This window comes from Poecilia reticulata, chromosome 7 (genome assembly GCF_904066995.2).
Source record: "Poecilia reticulata chromosome 7, P_reticulata-male-v2, whole genome shotgun sequence".
NCBI classification, from domain to species: Eukaryota; Metazoa; Chordata; class Actinopteri; order Cyprinodontiformes; family Poeciliidae; genus Poecilia; species Poecilia reticulata.
This window is the reverse complement of record NC_088836.1, coordinates 23,434,586-23,457,644: the sequence shown is the minus strand read 5'-3', so window position 1 is coordinate 23,457,644 and position 23,059 is coordinate 23,434,586. Positions and strand designations below refer to the sequence as shown.

At 39.6% G+C, this 23,059-nt stretch overlaps 1 protein-coding gene and 1 non-coding gene across 11 annotated transcripts; both read left to right on the top strand.

Annotated features, from left to right (window-relative positions):
- Positions 1-682: 682 nt before the first annotated feature.
- Positions 683-22,995, top strand: LOC103467610 (MYND-type zinc finger-containing chromatin reader ZMYND8). 10 transcript variants are annotated; one of them, XM_081609127.1, is made up of 24 exons: positions 698-736; positions 2,101-2,187; positions 2,541-2,594; positions 2,856-3,088; positions 3,186-3,421; positions 8,248-8,318; positions 10,067-10,230; positions 12,041-12,262; positions 13,810-13,923; positions 14,500-14,592; positions 14,687-14,774; positions 14,870-14,925; positions 15,007-15,084; positions 15,174-15,289; positions 15,372-15,847; positions 15,938-16,066; positions 16,386-16,538; positions 16,825-17,334; positions 18,803-19,249; positions 19,351-19,493; positions 19,681-19,761; positions 20,537-20,615; positions 20,709-20,948; positions 21,833-22,995. In XM_081609127.1, exons 5-24 carry the CDS (start codon positions 3,408-3,410, stop codon positions 22,009-22,011), a joined length of 3,453 nt encoding a protein of 1,150 aa, XP_081465253.1. In that variant the 5' UTR covers positions 698-736; positions 2,101-2,187; positions 2,541-2,594; positions 2,856-3,088; positions 3,186-3,407; the 3' UTR covers positions 22,012-22,995. The 10 variants fall into 10 exon arrangements, with proteins under 10 accessions (XP_008412374.2, XP_081465253.1, XP_008412373.2 ...); XM_008414152.3 differs by lacking the exon at positions 2,101-2,187 and having other exon boundaries at positions 683-736; XM_008414151.3 differs by lacking the exon at positions 698-736 and having other exon boundaries at positions 1,875-2,187.
- On the top strand, positions 1,197-1,269 carry trnak-cuu (transfer RNA lysine (anticodon CUU)). Its single transcript has one exon. It is a non-coding gene; the product is annotated as a tRNA-Lys (tRNA).
- Positions 22,996-23,059: the final 64 nt, after the last annotated feature.

Genomic DNA, 23,059 nt, shown 5'->3' with positions numbered 1-23,059 from the left:
ATATTCAGTTTGATGACTAAAATCTGAAAAATCTTCCAGCAATGCCAATTCACAACATAGGCCATCTCAGGCTACTGTAGATGGCAAACAGGTCTAGTCCATATCCAAATCCATCCAATTTGATCCTAAGTGTATTCAGTCCAATTCATACAAGTTCTATTTAAACTACAAAAGGCAGATTTAAACTGATATTGTCTGCAAACTGTTAAATGTTGTAAATGCGGAAAATACCACACCATACCATACCGTACCGTACCATACCGTACCGTACCATACCATACCATACCATACCATACCATACCATACCAACTTTATTTATAAAGCACTTTAAAACATCCACAGCTGATACAAAGTGCTGTACATTAAAACACAACATTACAATTAAAATAAATAAATAAAAACTCTTACAGTTTAAAACAAACAAACATACAATTTAAAACTAGATCCTACTGGAGTTGAAAGCCAAGTAAAATTGATGGGTTTTAAGACGAGCTTTAAAAGTGACAATGTATTTTTTTCCCATTACATTTCACAATTATTGACTACTTTTTTGGATTACCATGTTTCATTTCTATTTAAGTAAAAATATATTGATGTATTGCTTATCATATCTGAGAACAAGTTTTCGCTACTTTTCATAGCTTATCTTTTAGTCACTCCGCTTTTTTGTCCTTTGTTACAGTGACCGGAAGTTGCACTTGTGTTGGCATTACAGTACATTGGTGTCGCCTGTGAGGTATGTCCATTTATAATTCCAAACCGTTTTTATGCAGATATTTCAGTACTTATGAACATACATGTTTTAATCAGTTTAGATGTATTATTTTTAAGCCCATTACTGTCCAAAGTTGCCAATGTAATGTTACGGAATAGACGTACGTTGCACAATTAGCTACCAAGCACCCTAACTGCTCACAATTATTTTTAAGCAACCGTTACTTAGTTTAAAGGAGTCACTATTTATCAATAAATACAAGATTATTCATTTGTCTTTCGTACTTTGTCGCGAAATTAAACTTACAGCCGAACATATGGCGCATATACTATATTTTATTTCTGATATAAAGATATTTCATTCGAAGGAATCGCTTGTAAACAGTAGAGGGCAGTATTAGACAGAATGGATGTTATATGTTCATGTATAACACTTTCTGATACGTGAAGGAAAAATGGCGCCTGTTTTTATGAATTCCGTAGCCCGGCTAGCTCAGTCGGTAGAGCATGAGACTCTTAATCTCAGGGTCGTGGGTTCGAGCCCCACGTTGGGCGCTCAAATTTTTTATTTCCTAGAATTTTAAATGCTGGCTTCAGTTGTCTTAGTCTAGATACGAAGAAAAATTAGGACTAAAATATGATTGACCTGGCATCACTAAACCTCTTATTTATGGAGCAATCTTTCATTTCTTTAATGTTTCATGTTATTTAAATACCTTGCAACAATTCTAGGAGTATCTGTCAAACAATTATTCCCTCTTTTCCAATAACACAAAGTTTATTTTCTCAGGTTGAAAACTTATGAACCAAAAAAGCACTCCAAATATTTAATATTTAAATATTAAGAATAACTGATAAGACAATCAAGTCAAACAGTTATGGGGGATGAGGAAATAGGAAATGTTTGAATAATGTAAGATGGACAATAACTGCTAAATGTTTAATATCCAAATGGTGATTAAAACCTAAAATAATGGCAAATACTTTGCAAACAATATATAGTGCCAATATATATAAACATTGGACATTGAAAAGTTTTTAATAATAAATATATTAGCAAATACATAAATAAAATAAATGTTAGTTTTCACTTAAAAACAAAATATCTGAATGAATATACTTTACAATATATGCACATGCTTCTCAGTAACACCCTTTTTTATGGGTCGTATGTAGGGGCTGCTTGGTAGAACAGTTGTTAGCACTAAAATGTTACAATAATGTGTTTGGTTCAAATCCCACCTGCCTTTTGCATGAAATTTGAGTGTTCCCTCTGGCTTCTTCAGGTTCCTCCCACAGTCTAAAAACACGCATGCATGTAAATTAGTCTCTAAAGGAGCAGAGAGTTATTGGTGGTTAATTCTGTGTGTGCTTGTGATGGATTAGTGACATATCCAGAGAGAGTACCTCACCTCTTGCCGAATGACAGCCAGAGAGAGACACCATCCCCCCCCCACAACCCTGAAACGATAAGTGGGTGTAGACAATGGATGGTTGCTGTCATGCATTGTTGCAAAGACTTCATTGGAGGGTTTGATTAGATGTAGACTAGTAATCAAAATTAAATTAAATGACTGTTTGAAATATATCACTCTGTGTAATTAGTTTGCTGATTTTTGAATTACATTACTGAAATACAGAGAGTTTTCAAAGATTTTCTTATTTATAGAGGTTTACCTATATTTGCTCCAATACCTTACAGAGCATAATACTGTCACAAAATATGCTGTCAGCTTAGTGTGAGGTTTTTATTGGGATTTCTATCTACAATGCGTTTGATCCCACACCCGTTAAAATGCTTTTTTGGCTATGTCATCATTAAACAGACATTACAGCCGTGTGGAAATGTCCTGAAGTCCCAAAGAGGCAACAAAAATAAGGTACAGGAAAACCTAATTAATCAACCATTAGCAACTGAAATGCTAATCATAATTCAGATGTTGGATAAATACATTTTTGTTTGGTTGTCTACCTCTGAGTGACCTTTTTAGTTGGCAAGGTTATGACTTCAGCAACTGTATTGAATTATGTTTAAATGTCATGCTAGTTTATTTGATTCCCTTCACAACAAGCTGTAGTATTAGCCAGTGTAGATCATTTATCACTTGCAGCTTAATTCTCCCTTTTTGCATTCTTAATAGGTGCAGAGCAGTGGCTTCTTCTCCCCCCCCACTCCGAGTCTAGAGGAAGCAGAGTGGGAGGGAGGAGTTTAAACAAAGGCCCTCTCCACATAAAAAATGGAGGCTTGTTCAGGGAAGCCATGGTGTCCTGCTCCTAACACTCCACAGGCTGACAGTTTCACTCTTTTAATCCTCCACTGAGAGAGCTGCCAACAGATTCTCCTTCTGGACGCTTCAGAACACTCTCACAAAGGGTTTGTATGTCAGAAATGCTCCTCTTAATCATATATTTGTGTGAATTTAGACCTAGCTCTGCGCTCATTTTTCTTCCCCTGCCTCTGACTCTCACAGAGCTGCCCCTGCCTGCACTGAACAAAGATAATTACTCAGGAAACATTTCGGCCAATCAGGCGCGGCCTTGTATCTCGCCTGCGAGGGAGGCGACCAGTCAGGATCTGGCTAACATCGCCGGGGCCTGATCGCCTTGCCTGAAGAGCGGAGCCTTCCCCGGCTGAGGGCTGAGAGTGTCCTCCATGTTTTATAAGTGTTGACATAACATTGTGTCAGGCAGCCATGCATCCACAGAGGTAAGCTCTGTCTTTTTTATCTCAGCCTTCTGATAGCAACATGGCTTCCTTTCTTGTTGTCGTGCTGACTTGTGGGGTTTCTCATGATGAATGTGCACACCTTTAAAGTCAGCTTAGTGTGCAGCAGGAGGAAGAGGAGGAGGAGCTGGGCTGGACTGGAGGCCTCGTCAGGCCTGTGCGCCTTCCACAGGGGTTTTTTAGGGTTGGGGGGTTGGGTAACGACTCTCACCCTTGCTCTCTCTCTGTGTCTCAGGGTCACATGTGTGCCCCAGACAGCCAGGCTGCCATACAGCAGGCAGATCCCACCATGGCAAATCCTTTTTCTTTTTCCTGTGTACAAGGCAAAGGAGAACTTGATCTAAAAGTTACGTTCTCATCTCCTTGCTTCTGCTGCTGCTCGTGTTGTAGCCTGGCAGAGAAACAAGGGGGATGGGCAGGTTGGGGGTACTATGTACCCTGTGCAAGTATACTTGCTCTGCTCTGGCTTCTTATCTCATGCCAGGCCCAGGGAGGAAGAGCAAGTGGCAACATACGTGTTTGAAAGAAGTGAAGGTAGTACAGGGCAAAACTTTGAGCAGTTTAAAATATCCTGAAACTGAAATCTGCATGACTTTCTGTTTGTTGACACAGGAGTTTCTAATCTTCACACTGCTCAAAGAATTACTGCAGCTTCAAACCTGTTTTTGAACCCCTCTTTCCCTCCAGTGGAATCTTTAGAGCTGAAAAACTCTAGACGGGACTTATTAGAGTCATGGGCCTTGAGGTTTCCGCCCCTGACTTCTTCAACTGTACTGTGAAGCTGCTTCCTCCACTCTCAGACACACACACACACACACACATGCTCACACACACACGCGCATACACACAGTGGCCATTTTGTGTTCAGAGAGCTCATGTTGAAAGAACTTTACCCTCCCTTTTACAGATCAGACACCAGGACAAAGAAACAACACAAGATTTAAGAGGATCTTTGTATTATGTAACATTTAAACATCTGAACAGGATTTAGGAAGAATTTCAGTGATTGGACCTAATCTTTGTTAGGTTGCTTTCCTCGTTCTACTCTTGCTGCTTTCCTTTTTTTTTTTTTTTTTAGCTTTGAACACATAAACAAAAAAGCCAGCTAGGTTTGTCTTCAACTAGAGATTCAATGTAGGAAGTCGGACAAAGGTAAGACAGGTTATTTTATATTCAAACATCTCAAAATGACTTCTTTTAAAAAAAAAAGATTGTATGTAAAATTATGAAACAGATTGCTCAAAATGTAAGCAAATGCTTCATTGTGTCATGCTGTATTTATCAGTACATAGGCAGAACACCATGTTACGTCATGTAGCACCCTTATAGCAATCTCAGCTGCGTGGAGGAAACAAAGAGGGATCTCTTTCTCTTGTGGGCTGACATGAGGCAGTTCTGATCTACATAAAACCTGAAAATAGGAACATTACAATCAGAGAGGGTTTTTTTGGCCTGCGACTAATTCACGTAAAATCAAAACCAAAACCAAAAGTCAAACTTTTACCAGCTTGATTATTGGGTATCGACAGCATGTTGTGTAATTTTCTCACTGGTAGTGAGATAAGTCGGGGAACCAATCTGGGCCTCCTTCTGAGGCAACAGGGTGGCAGATGTTGAATAGCAGAGCCGTAAATCGCAGTTGTATATGCACAAATGTAATCTCCCATAAATCCTTGATTAAAATCCCCCTTTTTTAGAGTTTTATGCTCTCGTTATTAAGATGGGGAATAAGCCAAACCGAGAGGGGAAAAGCAAAACCGACTAATGCAGGAGGAAAATCTCTGCATTGCAGCAAAAAAGGCTTTTTAAAGAGGAAGAGGGGAGCCTGCACACTGATCTGTATGGCACAGTGCGGCCGACCAATGGCGTTCCAGCCTGTTGGCCTTCCAGCCAATTGCAGTGAGAGCTGAGGTTAAAGATTGACAATCGGAGGGAGCACGGCAGGGAGAGCAAGGGCCTTCTGGAAAATTCCACAACCATCTTTGATTCATCCTGTACAGCCTTATATAAAAATCCAGGTCTAATATTTTTCTCTTCTACAGGATTTATTGTGTATGATAGCAATGAATATTGTTGTGATAAGTTTTTCTATTGCAGATAAATGCATTATTTTATCAAATGTAGGAACTATGGAGTTATTTAGTGACTACTGGGTTGGAAAACTTGGTCTCTTTGGTGTTTTTGGACCTTTTGAGTTGTGTTGTAATGCTGAAAAATGGTTTTCTTGTTACTTTTATGTTGCATTCTGCTCCGTATGCTTATTTGGTGCTACTTTTTTAGCCAGTGGAACCAACATAAGTTGCTTTCATCAGGAGTTTCAGTCTATCATATTGTTTCGCACATGATAGATCGTCTCTGTACTCTAAAATTGCTTTGTATCAGATATTTAGGAATTTAACAAGCCTCTTACAACATGCTTAGAAATGGGCTCGTCTAGATCTGACTGTGGTTTCACATTCTGGGTCTCTCCTTCCTAAAAAATGACATCTAATTATTCTGTGACAGTGGTGTTGATAGAGGAGAGAAGGAAGAGAATCGAAGACATACAGAAAGAGGTGGGGGGGAGGGGGGAATCCAGACCGGTGCTTCTCGTCCTGCTGGATTTTCCCGTGTCTCCTCGCTGTTGTTTTCCCTCTTGTTTCTGTGATTGGTTCATGAAGGTTCGTCCTGACACAACCGTCTTTATTTTTTCAGAAATGTTGGACTGTGATCTCCACAGATCTCTCGCCGGTCCTCCTGCGTGGATGTGCCTGAGTCTCAGCCTTGGAGTGGGGGATGGGGGAGAGTGGGGGGGGGAAGGGTAGCAAGCTGTGGCCTCCATTTTCTGTGACGAGAGAACCCTGCTCGTCTCTCACAGGAGTGGAATCTGAAGGCAGTGACTCAGTGTTGTTTCCTTTTTGTCCATCAGGTACTACAGTACTTGCAGAAGAGAAATGTGTGTGTGTGTGTGTAATTTTTTTTTTAAATTTGATCTCTCTGGAATATATCTGACTCTCTGCTGGGGATTTATTTGCCTTCAAGTCTGCTTGCTGCTTGATGGATCTTATTTCCTGATATGAAAAAAGCCCTTTTGGATACCTTTTTACTCTAGCTCATTTTGTCTTTTTGGTGGCTGCAGAAATTTCTTGACAATGATTCTAGGAAGGTTTTGAAAACGAGGTTGTTGTGCAGCTGTGCTGAAGAATGGCAAATGTTCTCCTTTTCAGGACTGTGGTGGAGACTCGGCTAACGTCTCTTATTTTCATGTGGGCCTCGTTTGTTCACTCAGTCCGGAACAGGAAGGCCCTGAAGGGTTGTGTGTATGTGTGTGTGCGCGCTTGTGAGAAAGCTGGCAAGCTGAAACTAGATCTCCATGTGTCATATCTAAAACTTTGTTCAATGTTTTTATTTCAGTTTGATAAACTTTGTCTAATTGCTTCATTTTTAAAATCTCTCCTAGTTTGAGTAATGGTCATTTTGTTTAGGTCTTTGGGTTGTAGAAGGACCACAAAGAGGAATTTAAGTAACTACTGACTGATTGCATTATATCTGGGTTTAATTGTTTGTATCAAATCTTATATTTTGGCTCATCTGTTCACATTCAGGCTTTTGGGTTTACATTTTATCCATCCTATATCCATAGCTTGGCTGCAATTTAACCAACTTTGTCTGGAGTTTCTCTGTAAAAATGGAGTCTGGAGGCGTAAAGAGGATTGTTTTAGTTTTCCAAGTGAAAATAAAACCATCCCACAACTGTGGGCATCCGAGTTGCAGACTGAAACCCTATCATTCAGCTGGAAACCAGAGCTGCAGCAGCCAGAGCTATTAACTGATCGAGTGTGTGACCTGTCAGGGGTTCGCTGGAGGGCTTCTTTCCCTGGTCTTTTGAATAAAGGGCACATCCTTGGAACGAGGCCCTGTGTTGCTTGGACAAAAGAATAGCCAAAGACCCTCATTTATTGCCAAACCCTCTTTTTATTCTGCTTTTTGTAACCACAGAGGGAACGAGATGCTTTGCAGGAGCAAAGACGGGGGGGAGTGAGGATTATTTTCTCTTTTTTTTTTTCTTATTTATTTTTTATTCAGAGGTTAATGTTTTGACTTTTTTATGTTGAGCAGGATTTGTGAAAGTGAATCTCTATAGTTGGTGGATTCCAAACAGACTATTTGGTAAAGATTTTGTTCAAGAATATTGAGATGACCTGAATGGTCTCCAAGAAAAGGCCTAAATCCTCCGGAGAGTCTGCTGTTGTTACTGAAGGGGCTTGGAAGGTGGTAGAACCATGTACTGTTAATTACAATGAAAAACTGTCCTCTTCAGTAGCATGGGCCAGCTCCCTTTGGATTTCTTGTTAGCGTAGGCCTATTCGCCGATTGTCGTAAACAAAACAGGCCGTGGCCCAGTTGAGCCACATTTTTACTTCGTCTGTGACATCTTCTGACGAGCACAGATGCACGGTAATGTTGGCTGAAAGGTCCTATGTGTTGTTGTGAACAACCATTTGTGAAATTAGTGTTGCCATGGTGATTGTTACTGGTCTCTCTGTTGGAGTATGAAGAACATTTTCCGACTTGATAGTAGGCGAAAATGTGGAAAGCGTTCGAACGTCACATTAAAAGTCAAAGATGCGTTCAAGTCAGATGAGATGTAAAAAAAAAAACTGTGGAAACCGGTAGAGTCCCTGTTGACAGGTCCTCTGGGACCCAGTGCCTTAGGTGGTGTTCCACTTGTTTACAGATAACGCTGATGTGGTTTCTGAACACCCTCTCTGACTCTGTGTTTGCCCCTCTTCCTGTGTTCCTGTGTGCTCGTGTTCGTTGCTGTGCAGTCTGGCTGAGGAGGAGATAAAGAAAGAGCCGGATGTGGTAGAGGGGATGGACGCTTCTCTGCGATCGAAAGGTAAGTCTCTTAAGGCCGTGCATGTCCTATCAGAAGTCAAACATGACGGTGTCGGAGAACACAACAGGATTTTCCTATTGGATTTTGAGAGGTTAATGCATGCTGATGGGTATTAGATCTGCAACAGTGATATGTTATGACTGTATGGCTTTTTCCATCAGGAATCAGCCCACAGCCTAGTTACCTTAGATGAAGCCTTTTTGGCTTTTGTTTTAATGTTTTAATTTATGTACTCAATTAAAGATTTCAGGCATTCCTTTATTTAGCTATATTTAAAATATTTGCTTGACTCCTGTTATTAGGATATAAATGGCTGTGATTTATTTATTTTTCCTTAATTGCCTTGTTAGTTGTACTTGGATTAAGTAAATCATCAAATGAGTTATATCAGAGATTTACCCAAGTACATAAAAAATGCAGTTTCAAAATTATTTCACCTTAACTATCCAAACTAAACTGTCCCTATGTGAAATAGTCACTGCTCTCTAAGCTTAGAGATGACCTTCAAACACTGTGGAAGACTTTTATTCCACTTTTCCTTGCAGAATTTTCTTAATTTAGTAGGAGTAGCACATTGGAGGATTTTCAAGCACGAATAGGTCTTGCATCAACATCTTAGTTAGATTTGGATGGATTTTTATTTTTTCAACAAAATCGGCAGTGGTTTTGGCCTTGCAACTTTCCTATGGATGCCATTTTTGCCCAGTCTCATTTGCATTGTTGAGTCATGAGCACCGATGTTTTAACAGAGGAAGCTATTGCTTGCAGTATTTTTGATATTGTTCTGGGCTCTCTTGTGACTTGGAGGAATCGTTGCTGTGCTCTTGGATTAGTCCTGGTAGGATTTTTTGTTTGTTTCCTGGAGTCTCTCATCCTCAATATGCCATTTTATCAATTAATCAATCAAATTCTATTTGTATAGCATATTTCAGCAACAAGGCATTTCAAAGTGTTTTACATCATAACAAACACAAAGTCATGCAACATAGAATCAACAATCAAAACATTACATTAAGTCAAGTGCCATCATTAAATTTGTAATTGATTACCTTTCGAATACAACTCTAAACAGGTGGGTTTTTAGTCGAGATTTAAAGGCACTCAGTGTTTCAGCTGTTTCACAGTTCTCTGGAAGTTTGTTCCAGATTTGTGGTGCATAGAAGCTGAATGCTGCTTCTCCTCGTTTGATTCTGGTTTCTGGGGATGCAGAGCAGACCAGAACCAGGAGATCTGAGGGGTCTGGAAGGTTGATACAACCTTAACCTCTTAACTGATAGATTTCAATGACTTTGTTTCTAATGTGTTCTTGTGTTTCTTTAGAGCAGGACATGATGTGTTGCTTAGTGAAACAATTTAGCCTACTGCTCTGCTTAACATGTTTCTTTGGTTCTGCAGTTCAGGCAGGCTTGAGTGTAGCAAGTAAAACTGAACCCAACAATATAATTACTCTCATTATATTTATAATTTAACAAGAATTGGCATTAAATATCCTTATATAGAGCCAGGTTGCTTTGGATAACTCTTTTATGTGCTTTTTCTATTTACTTGGGCTAATTGTATCTGATATTAAAATTATTTTTTTTATCTGAAATGCCTGACTGTTGCAAAATCAGTAGAATCTCAACTGCAGCACTCCAGGGTAATGGAAGTGATCTATTGGAGCATTTATGAATTTATTTTTGGTCTAGCTTGTCTACTTTTATACCACAAGTGGTGCAATTGGAATGACACAAGCCTTTTCATCTCAGCACCTGATGCACCAGGTTCAGCGGAACGATCAGCAGCACCACAGAAGCGAAAAGTGTCCAGTCCCACCCATTCCTCCAATGGACACTCTCCTTCAGACACTTCCCCCAGCCCCATTAAGAAAAAGAAAAAGCCAGGAGCCGTGAATTGTAACAACAAAGACCAGGTAAGGCTCCTGGAGGCTCATCGCGAACTCAGGCATGGCCTGCTGCTTTTATCGGATTGTAAGAGATCATCAGGAGTCCCTTTAACACACACTTCTCTTCATTAATTTGGAAGTGTAACATTTTAAAACATAAATATTGTTACACTAGTCCCTGCCACTAGTCCTTTTTCGCTCAGAGCAAAAACCAAACGCATAATCTTGATTGCATCCAAATGATTTTCAGTTCACTTGTAGTTGTCTAATGTGCTGATTAGGCCTGCAATATATATCACGATAACAATATCAGTGTGTGCAATACTCGCACTGCAAAGAACTGTTTGGAGTGTAATAATTGTTGGCTAATGAACTTGTAATTTTCATGCGAATATAATATTTATCCAGTTGAACTGTTGGAGCTGTGCGGTACTTTCTTCGCACTTAAGATTGGTTGAAAGGCCCACGGAGGTGAATATGTTTCCTGACAGTAATGAATCAGACTTTTCTGAACTTGCTTTAGTGCTGCAAGTAGCGGGAGGAATGCAAACAGAAATGAGTCACTGAAGAAATGTAGTCCAGTGCCTCATTTTCCTAAAAGAGTCAGCAGAGCTGTTTGGCATGAAAGAACATCAATATAAACTTCATGTAAACGAACTCAACCAGCAGAACTGAGAGAAACAAAAATGCTCTGCGGATCAATAGCAATGCATAAAAAGTCACTTATTGTACATATTGAGCTTTGACTTAAATGCATGTCAAACTTAACCATGTATTTCAGACACTGAGTTTGTTTTGATAGTTGTATTTATTTAGATTTTGGTTTTTACTCTGACATGGGCATATTTTGTCTTGATAGGATTGTCATTAAATTCACTATACTGCCAAAAGTATTTGCTCAGATGCCTTGAAGCGCATGGCATTGAGTGGTATCCCAATTCTAATCCATAGAGTTTAACAACTCCTGTGGCTTGGACTAGCTTGCAAAGCTTTATCAGGTTGAGGTCAGGAACTTCTTGATTGGCCTCTGTGAACTCATTCATTTTTGGACATTGCTCTGTACGGTCATGTTGGAACAGGAAGGGGTTATCCCCAGTTTTTTTCCCTACAAAGTTTGGAAGTTTATGCAAAATGAGCATTGTCTAGTGACAGGAACCGACTCTTAGTATGTCAGTTGGTTATCTAAGGCTAGGACACAGCTTCTCATCCAGTTCCATGAAACTCTCGACACAAGTTTTCAGCTAATTGGAAGGCCACATGAAATTTGGTGCTCTGTACTCTTCCGAAAATTTGACCTTTATCCTCTGAATGCTTCACCGTCTCACCGTTGTGTGATTTTTATATGAGCCACTTATTGGCTCAGTTGCTGTCATTCCTGATCTTTTCCACTTTGTTGTAATACCACTACAAGTTACAAGTCCTGAGAGCGGCCCATTCTTTCACAAATATTTGTATAAGCAGTCTGCATGAAAAGATGCGGGATCTTAAACACGTGTGGCCATGAAAGCAACAATTTGAATGCATGAATGAATACTTTTGGCAAAATAGTTTATGGTTTGACTCTTGTTAAATTTTATCACTTGTATTCACCATGAGCACAATCGAACCATTTAAGTATCTTTTAAAAAGGGAAACCCAGTTTTAGTGGAATTGATTTATTGTACTCCTATTTGCAAAAAGCACCATTGTGTAGGTTTTGTTGCCTTTATTATCCCTTGTGCTGCTTACCCTGCTTGCCTCACCATAATACTACCTTGTTTCTGTTGCACTGCACCTTTTTTTTGTGTTCCTGCGTGTTTTTGAAACCTGCCCCCTGTTTCTCTTGCCTGCATTTCAGTCAGAGCTAAGACATGGTCCCTTTTACTATATGAAGCAGCCAGCACTCACCACAGACCCTGTTGATGTTGTACCGCAGGACGGCAGGAATGACTTCTACTGCTGGCTGTGCCACCGCGAGGGTCAGGTGCTCTGCTGTGAGCTCTGCCCCAGGGTGTACCACGCCAAGTGCCTCAAACTACCAGCCGAGCCCGAGGGCGACTGGTTCTGTCCAGAGTGTGAGGTATCGCACGGACGACGTGTGTTTGTGTGTGGGTGTGGGCGTAGGCAGATGCTTGTTAGACTCAGCATGGCTCAGCTGACAAAAACGAGGTGTTCCAGTGAAGACATAAATCAGTGTAATGACCTGCTTCAGCCTGTGGTACAGGCCGAAACATGGAGACAAATGGCCCACCATAGTACATCATCCTGTCACCATAGGAAATGAAAATCTGCACAAAATAACAAAATGTGACGAACATGGGCTCAGGTGCAGCTCAATAAATAATCATCCTAAAGTAAAAACTTGTAATTACATGAATTCATTACACACACACTGATACTTTCAGGTGTTATTTGAATGATGATAGCTGGTGAGGGTGGCCTTCATAAACACGAGGAAGGCGACTCACTTAAAAGTTATCCTATAGTCCTGCAGACAGTAGCTGTGCTACGCCCCAGGTTTTTCTGCCCAGGCGAACTGCCCTGCATGTTTCCCTGCTTCAGCTCCCTTAATTTCAAGTTTAGGCTTATTATCAGCCTTTTACTGAACTGCAATCATCTGAATCAGGTGTGTTAAAGCAGAGAAACATCTAAAACATGCAGGGCAGTGTGCCTGGAGGACTAAGGTTGGGGAAACACTTCTCTATCGAAACATTTGAATGAAAAACTTGAGTGGAAGAAAGAGGTGTGGTGGGAATCCCACAGCCTCGAGAGGATTGCACGGTACCATAATCGACAAAATTACCTGAAATAAACACTGGAAATGTATCACTGTGTGTAACATCTAATGGGTTTTGGTTTTTGAACGGAATTACTAATATATATATTTAACTATATTCTAATTGCTTGACTTGCACCTGTACATGAACGAACCTTGAGCCAGGCTTGGTATAAATGTAGATGCAATTGCTCTGCATGCAAAGAATTGCTAAAGCAGCTGCTTGATTTGAATGAAAGCAGATTTGTGATTTTTTTTATTTGGATGAATTTCTTAGTTTCCATAAAACTTGGACAACTGTTTAATAAAATTCAAACTGACAAATGAATGGACGAATACTTAATATATGATTGATATTATGACTACAGCTTGCATATTTACAAAGCTATAATGCTGTAGTGTTAAGTAATGAAATCTGAATATAAAAATTATTTTCTTGTCTCGTCTCTAATCGTTTTTTTTTTAAACCACTTTCATATTTGATATTTCTGTTTAATTAGAACTATTTATTTGAAAGTAATCTGTTAAATAATTCGTTTTGCATTACTCTAAAGCTATTTACTATTTTTTAACCTTTGGGAATGGACGTCAGTGATGCCCCCATGCTACACTTTGCATTTGCGACTCAGTTTGTGCAAGTTCTGATTTTCTTATAGCATCTGGCCTTTCAACCTGATGCTATAAGAACACCATGAACTGGGGATTTACAGAAAAAAACCTGCTAAGTTTATTTTTTAAGATGTACAGCTAAGATGACCTGTGGGATAAACTTTACAAAGTTTAGCTTTGTAAAGTTTATTATTATGATTAAGATTATACAATAATTCTTGTCGTCATTTTATCTTTTTCAGAAAATAACAGTTGCTGAGTGCATTGAAACCCAGAGCAAAGCAATGACAATGCTAACGATAGACCAACTCTCCTACTTACTGAAATTTGCACTCCAAAAAATCAAACAGCCTGGGGTAAGGAAGCCGTTTTATTTGTTGTATTGTATTGTACACAGATTTTTGAAATAATATTGGCAAATCCTGCAGCAAACAGCATCCTGGGAAAAACTATGCTTTAAAAAAATCCTACAATTTTTAAATACAGCTTTCATTGCAGTTGCATGATCTCATACTGAAATATTTAGAAACCAATCCAAGTCCAATGTTTTGTTGGAGTATACTCGCTCTATAGAGCAGAAAATCTCGAAGTAAAACTAAAGTTTTAGTTCTCTTTAAAACAAAATTCCTATAAAACACTCTGAATTTAAGTTTAATTTGGTCTACATATCGAGAGTCTTTCAATAAATAATCCATTACTTAATGTGACAAAGTGATAAATTTCTCTTATCTGCTGCCCACCAGTGAGAGTCTGGATCAGGGTGGTTTTTAAAACAAATCTTCAAAATCTTGCAACAAAACTTTCAGTGTGAGATTATGCTACTGCGATAAAATCTGAATTTATTTTAACTGCGTCTTGAATGTGGCTCCAGGAGGTTAGTGTTTCAAAGTTCAGGCTTTAACAGTTGTCCCATTCTTGTCTTTAATGAGCAGACAGAGCCGTTTCAGAAACCCGTGTCACTGGAACAGCATCCTGATTATGCAGAGTACATCTTCCACCCTATGGACCTAAGCACTATAGAAAAGGTACTAATATTTTTAAGCAGCCAAAGCAAGGGACAGCTTTACCAAATGCTACTTTTTCACTAAAATGTAAATATGTTTTTTCCCTTTTTGATAGAATGTGAAAAAGAAAATGTATGGCTGCACTGAGGCTTTTCTTGCTGATATGAAGTGGATTTTACACAACTGCATCATCTATAATGGAGGTTTGCCATTTTGCTATTTATAAATACTTATAAATACTCCTTTTATTGTGCAAACTCCTAAAGAAAAATAAAATTACTACAATTTCTTTTTTCAGGTAATCATAAATTAACAGCAACTGCAAAGGTCATTGTCAAGATCTGTGAACATGAGGTAAAAGTTCTCTTCTAAATTGGTAAGGACAGAATAAAAATAAGTAATGCGTCATTAATGTTTTTTTAAATTCATTTTTAGATGAATGAGATTGAGGTGTGTCCGGAGTGCTATTTGTCTTCTTGCCAAAAAAGGGATAACTGGTTTTGTGAGCCATGTGTAGGTCTTTGCTTCATCTTGAATACCATATTTACAGAGCGTTTTACACGTTTGAAGCATATTGAATTACTTTTTCTTGTTTTCAATAGAGTCAGCCTCACCCGCTGGTTTGGGCTAAGCTGAAGGGTTTTCCTTTTTGGCCGGCAAAAGCACTCAGAGAAAAGGACGGTCAAGTAGACGCACGCTTCTTTGGCCAACATGATCGGTAAGAAAAACGGCTCTTGTTGCGAATCTATTAATTCGTTTTTCTAAGTTGCTGATTTTTTTTTTTGCCGCCGTCCGTTCAGTGCCTGGGTTCCTATCAACAACTGCTACCTGATGTCCAAAGAAATCCCTTTCTCTGTGAAGAAAACAAAGAGCATTTTCAACAGCGCCATGCAAGAGATGGAGGTCTACGTGGAAAACATTCGCAAGAAATTTGGCATCTTTAACTACGCACCCTTCCGCACTCCCTACACACCCAACAACCAGCTGCAGATGCTGATGGACCCCAACAACCCCAACGCTGGGACGGTGAAAACGGAGAAGCCAGACAAGCTCCGCTTCAACTTCGACATGACTTCCTCTCCCAAGATGATCCTCAGCAAGAGTTCTACGCCCAGCGGGATGAGCCGGCGGGCCTCCATGATGGAAATGCCTCGGTCTCCAATGAGCACCAACTCCTCGGTCCACACGGGTTCCGATGGGGAGCAAGAAACCGAGAAGCCAAGCAGGAACCCTGCCTTACACTACAGCACTGGAGAGGAATCAATGGACTGCACTGGTAGATCATATTTCAAGTTTCTTTTTCTTTGGCGGCCATGATGACGATTTTACTGCTTTAGAAATATTTAGCAAAATCTTGTAATTGTAGCATCTCCTGTATCGGGGAAGCCTGGTCCAGCTGCTAGTGTGAGCAGCAGTCCAAAACCCATAAACTCTGCACTGGCTCCCAAGCAGGAGAGGACAGCAGGAACCGGAGGCATCCTCAACCTTAACCTTGGTCAGTAACACATAAACTAGTATTTATGAGGGATAACCCAGTAAAATTAGCTCAGACACCAGCTAATAGAATGAACTCTGGAGGCTGATTGCATGTAGGCATCACTTATAAGATTTTTGTTTGTGTAAAAAAAAAAAAAAATCTTGAAAATCATGTAAACTTTTCTTTCTACACCACAATTATGCACTTGTCTTGTGTGGATTTATCGCATAAAATCCTATCGGAATACAGTAAACATCTTGTTGACTGATTTGGAAGGCTGAACATAGTTGACATGTGATCACCGTGACCGTGATCCTGTAATTTGTGTTTAACTCAGATCGAGTGAAGGCTGAAATGGACCTGAAGGAACTAAGTGAGACGGTGCAGCAACAGCAGCAGCAACAACAAGCAGCTCCCACTACCGTCGCCACTCCAAAGAGACCCATCAGGAGTCTGGACAAGACCATTGAAAGCTGCAAAGCACAGCTTGGTAAATATGGATGTACTTTATGACTGTTTGAAACATGGATTTGGTTTTGGATTTGTTAAATATATAAAAATCATTATTTTGATAATCTTTGCCCAACAGTTTTCTGTAGTCTGACACTCTGTCTTTTTATCTTGTGCCCATGTAAAACAATAATCTTAAGCTACTTTACAATAGAAATGGGTTCAGTTCAGACAATTACATGTAGTCCAATTCAGTCCAGTGATGCAATATAGTGTATTTGTGTGTTTTACTACAATAATTGTGAACTTTACATTTGCCTGCACAGGTATTAACGAGATATCCGAAGATGTTTATAAAGATGTGGACCACAGTGACTCTGAGGACTCGGAGAAATCTGACTCCAGCGACAGCGAATTTCCCAGCGATGAAGAACACCGGTCCAAGAACTCTGCACACGAGGACAAGGAGAAGGGAGAAAGAAAAAGGTCAAAGGCGAGCGCGGAGGGAGAAGGTAAGGAGGGAGTTACAGCGACGGGGGATAAAACCGCTGCCCTCGAGCCTTTGCTCAAAGAGAAGCCGGGCTGCAACGGTCCAGACAGGGATCTGCAGGACAAGCCCAGGACACCTCAGTCTCAACCCAACACTGAAAAGCCTAAACCGCCAGAGGAGGGCAAAACAGCTGCTGCATCCGCTGAGCAGGACTCTGATTCTGAGAGAGAGCTCGTCATTGATCTGGGCGACGAACATGGAGGACGGGACGCAAAGAGGCAGAGAAGAGACCCGAGCTCCGCCGCTGCCAAAACTACTAAAGAGCCCAGCGCTGCCAAGGTGGAAGGTGAGGCTTTGTCCATTTTATGGTTGTGCTCCGTTTCCATTGCATTTTAAGACAAAATACAAGTTAAAAATAAGCCTAAACCGAAGTACTGGTAGGATCATGTCTGCTCTGCTGCTCATGGTTCTTGTTTTTTTTTTTTTTTAATTTTATTTTTATTGTATGTTCACAGTGATGCTGGGATGTCTTGATTGGATATGTTGGTATAAAACTCTTTGGTAAAATAAGTGCATTCGGATTTGTAGATGTGATTCTCTGACAACATTTTCAAGAGACTACCATTAGTTGATGTTTGATTTCCTCAGCCAAATTCTGTTCTTTCTTTCAGCCGATTTTATTTGTCCATTGGTTTTTACTTTGTTAAAATGCATAAAAATAAGTTTATTACTTTATCAGTTTAGGAGAAATATGGAGAGAGAAATTTGCAAAAAGATAAGTGCTTTTTGCACTTGTATGATGAAGCGACGATTTCCATGGTTTTCCTTAACGTGGCAGATCTTATTTAGTTTAAAATATTCATGAAAATGCAAACCATTTTCTGTTTTTCAGACAAACGTTTTAGCCACAACCCTAACGTATGAGCAACTGTTTTTACTCTTTCGGGTCCCATAGTCTTCAAAATTTAATTTCATTTGTTGTTAAAGACAGGATTTTTTAGTCTTGGTTTAGTAATCTTTATTTATGTTATTACATTGTGCCAAAGCAACAAATCTCACGATGCACAGACACAACAAGGTCTGTTGAATGTTTCTCCTCAGTTGTTCAGCCTCTGCAGTAAACCTGCAAAGAAATATTGCTCCTGCAGCTGCTTTAGTCCATGTTTAAGCACTTTAACGTTTCATTATCTACAATCAGCTTATGGGCATGATTATTTTTATTGTGACTTGGCTTAAAACTGGAATTTTAATTACGGGCTGAATTCTGTCGACAGAAACTGGCTTAAATAAAACGACGAACAGAAGGAATACATTGAAGTTTGCCAGAAATCATGATTTTTCATACTCCACTTGGGTCTTAACTTTTAAATCAGAACGGTCTTAGATTTGGCAGAACTTGGAGAAAACCTGGAAGAAGACTCAAACCATGTGATTAAACTCGGGAGGAAAAATGGGAAAGTGTCATTTTCTTCCACAAATGTTGCCTGGCTGTCTGCATCGTAAATTTGCATAAAATATTTATTGTTGCGTATTAAACTTCGGAAGAATCCTTGAAATGTGTAGACATGCTGGTCAAGTGATTTACACAATGCAAACCAAAGAGTGGAAGATACCAATTCACTCTTTGGTTCCTTTTTTAAAATGATCTCTTTCTCCCTCAATTAAAAAGAAAATATACATCTTACTTTCTACAAATGGGGTTTAATTGTAATGCTTTTTCACATCGTTTGGGTTTAAAATGCTGATGTTGTAAATCCAGACTGTGTGGTGGATTATTAAGCAGTCCTAGTTATTCTTTCTTGCTTTCTGTTTAGGTAAGCTGTCTTCATCTGCTGCGTCAGCCACGCCGACACGAGAAGCTGCCTCCAACCTGAAGGACTCCCTGCAGCCGTCCATCACAGCAGCGCTCAACCTCGTTTCCAGTGCAGCATCTGGTCAGCCCAGCGCCTCCACAACCACCAGTGGATCTACCACTGCGCCACCTTCTGGCTCCACGACGTCCACAGCACCCACAACTGTAAAAAAACAGCGGCCGCTTCTTCCAAAAGAGACGGCTCAGCATGTGCAGCAGGCGGTGGTTTGGAGCCCCACCAAGTTACAGACATCGTCGCAGAAATGGCAAGTGCAGAAGCTCCAGAGGCAGCAGAACGAAGAGCAGTCGGGTGTCCCGGCGCAGGGTCAGAGTCAGACGCGCAGCCAGCAGCTGCAGTCGCAGCAGAACTCCTCCAGCACTCGCTATCAGACCAGACAAGCAGCTAAAGGTAATATAAAAACACCACTGGGATTATGCATCACGAAATTTGAACAACTATTTGAGGTTGTTTAATTTCTCTTAACATTTCTCCATCTTTGTCAACTGCAGTGCAACAAAAAGACCCAGCTCAGAGCTCCTCATCAACAGCGGGACAGATCACATCTGCTGCGTCGTCTCTGGTGTCAGCAGACTTGCAGATCCCCACAGTTTCAGCAGATGTAGCAGCAGATATCGCCAAATACACCAACAAAGCAAGTCACAATTCTCATTAATAATACCTCTAATACACAATAATACTTCTAATACACGGATTAGAATCTTCCATGCACATTTTCTAATATTTACAGACAAATATTAAAACCTAAATAAAGTTACTGCTCTGTTTTCTGGATTTGTTTTGCAGGGATTTAAAATGTATAACTTTATCATTTTTCTCAGATTATGGACACAATAAAAGGGACAATGACTGAAATCTACAACGATCTCTCTAAAAGTACATCAGGAAACACAATTGCAGAGGTAATCCCTCCCTCTCACATTGGTGCCTCTTCAAAAGTTGTGTAAGAAACTTGTTGTAATAAAAAAGCAGCTCAGAGGTCTTGCGTGTTTAGTGGTGGGAAGAAAATATGTAGTTTATTCTTCCTTCTCTGTCCCCGAAAACCACTAATACCACAAAAACAATGAAATACTTTAAAGAGTTTATGTTGGGTTTTGAAAATGGGGTTTTATGAACTGAAAGACAAGAAGTACATCTGTCTGTAACTGCGTCAACTATAATGAACTCCTCCATAAATGAAAGTATTTCTAGAGTATTTAAGTATTTAAGATTTAAGATTGAAAGTATTTAAGATTTTTTTTTTTATTCATACAACAAAAACTTGCCAGGATATGTAAACACACGCCAGATTAGAATGACTGATTAAATTAATTTTGAGTTGTTGAAGTGTCCCAGTCAAAGTCCAAATCTCAGTCTGTGGTAGGAAGCAGGAAGGAATGCCAGTAAATCTCATCAAATAAGTGAAGCAATGTGGTAAAGAAAAGAAGACCAAACATCCCAGCTGGATTTTGTAATTTAGAAGAAAAGGGTTTCAGTGTATTTCTGCACCTCAGTTAATTAAAGAGTGTAACAGTTTTGTTTAATGGCTGCTTCTGTGCTTTTATAAAATAAATGTTTTACCTATGCACTTTGAAGATCTTTAAAAAACAAAAGATTGTTTGATTATGCCTACTTAAACAGGTTGTACTTTTTTTGAACCACGACTGATTTCTTGATCATTTTTATTTTTTCCTACAGATTCGACGGCTGAGGATAGAGATTGAAAAACTCCAGTGGCTTCATCAGCAGGAGTTATCAGAGATGAAGCATAATCTGGGTAGGTTTTCTGCTACCAGGGCTGCATGGATATCATGCGATTACCTTTTATTTTCTAAGACGGTTTCATGTTGAACTTACCGCTTGAACGCAGAGTTGACGATGGCGGAGATGAGGCAGAGTCTTGAGCAGGAACGGGAACGTTTGGTTGCTGAGGTGAAGAAACAGATGGAGCTGGAGAAGCAGCAGGCGGTGGATGAGACCAAAAAGAAACAGTGGTGCGCCAACTGCAGGAAGGAGGCCATCTTCTACTGCTGCTGGAATACCAGCTACTGTGATTACCCCTGTCAGCAAGCACACTGGCCTGAGCACATGAAGTCCTGCACACAGTCGGGTAAAACAAGAATTCTCTCAGTTTTAAGTAATTTTTCTGTTTTTCAATCTGCTTTAAAACTTAGTATCTGTTGTTGCTACTGCAGCTTTCAAGCAATCTTAGCTTGTTTAAAAAGTTAATGTTTGCAAAAGTATTTGTATCCTTTTTCACATTGTGATCATAAATTTCCATGTGATGAAGCAGAATATTCTTACAACATAAGGCTGCCACCAGAATTTTGCTGTTGTTTTTATGTACGCCGACCAAAGAGTTCAGTTTTGCTCTCATGCTTCTTGCATTAAACTACAAACAGATGTTCCCACATAATCTATGGATCTTTTCAATTCCTTCAAAGTTGCCATGGATCTCTTAGCTGCGTCTGTGATTAATGCTGTTCAGATTGATCGAAAACCATTTCTTCAGGTTTGCACTTATGATTCCTTATCCAATTTAGGATGATGGGTTCTTTGACGTTCAGCACATGGGTCATCATTTTATAACCTAATCCGACTTTAAACTTCTCTCCATTTTTACTCCTGACTCACTTACTCACTTGTGTTTCTCTAATGAACCCCTGAGGTCTGTTCAAAACAAATTAGGTGACTTAAAGGCAGCTGGTTGCAGTGGATTATATTTTAGAGGCATCAGTCGAGGTAAAGGGGTTAATCATGTATACGAGTTTGTGGTCATAACCTGACAAAATGACAAATTTCAAAAGCTATGATTGCTTTCGTAAAGCACTTTTGTATGTGTTGGCAAGGTCCCTTTAACAACAGAAGGAAATTGAATTGCTTAAAATCAATTTAATAGCCCGATTTGATTTTGTGTTGCACAAAAAGTTAAAAAGTTACTGTAAAACATAAAAAAGTGTCTTCTCTCTCATGTTGGTTTTTGCTCTTTCCCAGCCACAGCATCCCAGCAGGAAGCAGAGGCAGAGCCAAGCTCGGAGCCGTCGGTCAAACCATCAGGCCACTCTCCCGCTGTGCAGCCCGCTCCCTCAGCCGCAGGCTCGATATCAGACAAAAGCAACTCTCCCACCTACATTGACAAAAACAAGGACAGTTCTGGTGTCACTGTGACCTAACTGATACACTACAGACACATCGGTGGAGTGAATGTGAGGCAGGTGGCCTCAAAGTTGGTGCTTCAAGCCCTGCACCTTGGCGACAAATCACTTTTTTTTTTTTTTTCTTTCTCTCTCTTTCATTCCCATTTGTATATGTGGTCACTGGACTGTTTTCGGTTCACTTCTCATTTTCAGTTTCCACATCTGCGTTTAAGTCAGTTAATCATGTGAAAGTAGTCTGTCTCGAGATGTGAAATGTTTTCATTCTACAGTTTTGCGTTGTTGTTCAGATTATATCAACCCACAGGATAATCTCTTCATTTCTCTCTTTCGTTGCTGCTCCACAGGACTTTGCTGCTGTTTTAATTGCTCTCCATATTGTGAGACAAAACACTTGAAACAGCCTTCAACAGTTATACACAATGATTATGGTGCCATCACAAATACTTAGACTGATTTATATTTTTCTTTTCTTTTGGTTTAAACCACACTTGCTTAATGTCGAGTAGTGCAGGTTTAAACAACACATTTCAGTCCAACATGTCTGCTTCATGTCAGTGGTGGCGTTTTGGTTTCATACCAGTTTTGTATTGTAGTTCTGTGTTATATAGCCACACGTTTAAAATGGAAAAAAAACAAAAAACAAAATCTGATTTATTGAAAAGCCTAAAAAATTTAAACTGTACAGCTTTTGTAAGAAGATACCTGAACAATATTTATAGTGTTACATGTTTTTATAGTATGTTTATTGCAATCACATTTCTATGTGTTGAGAAAAGTTATTTGAAATGAAACTTCTTCACATGAATGTCAGCTCTTAGTGAAGTCTTTGTGTAGCCAGTTACCCAAAGCAGATGTAAATCCAATCAAAAATGTGCCCATCTGAGTAGACATAAATATATATTGCTTTTTCAGCCATATATTTCCTGTGAGCATGTTTGTGTTGAGCTCTGTCTTGTTACTGTTTACATATTGTAAAAAGAATAAATGGACTTGTGAAGACGTTTCTCAACTTATTTGATCTGAATGGATATGAAAACACATTTTCTTTCTATTGCAGTGTTGC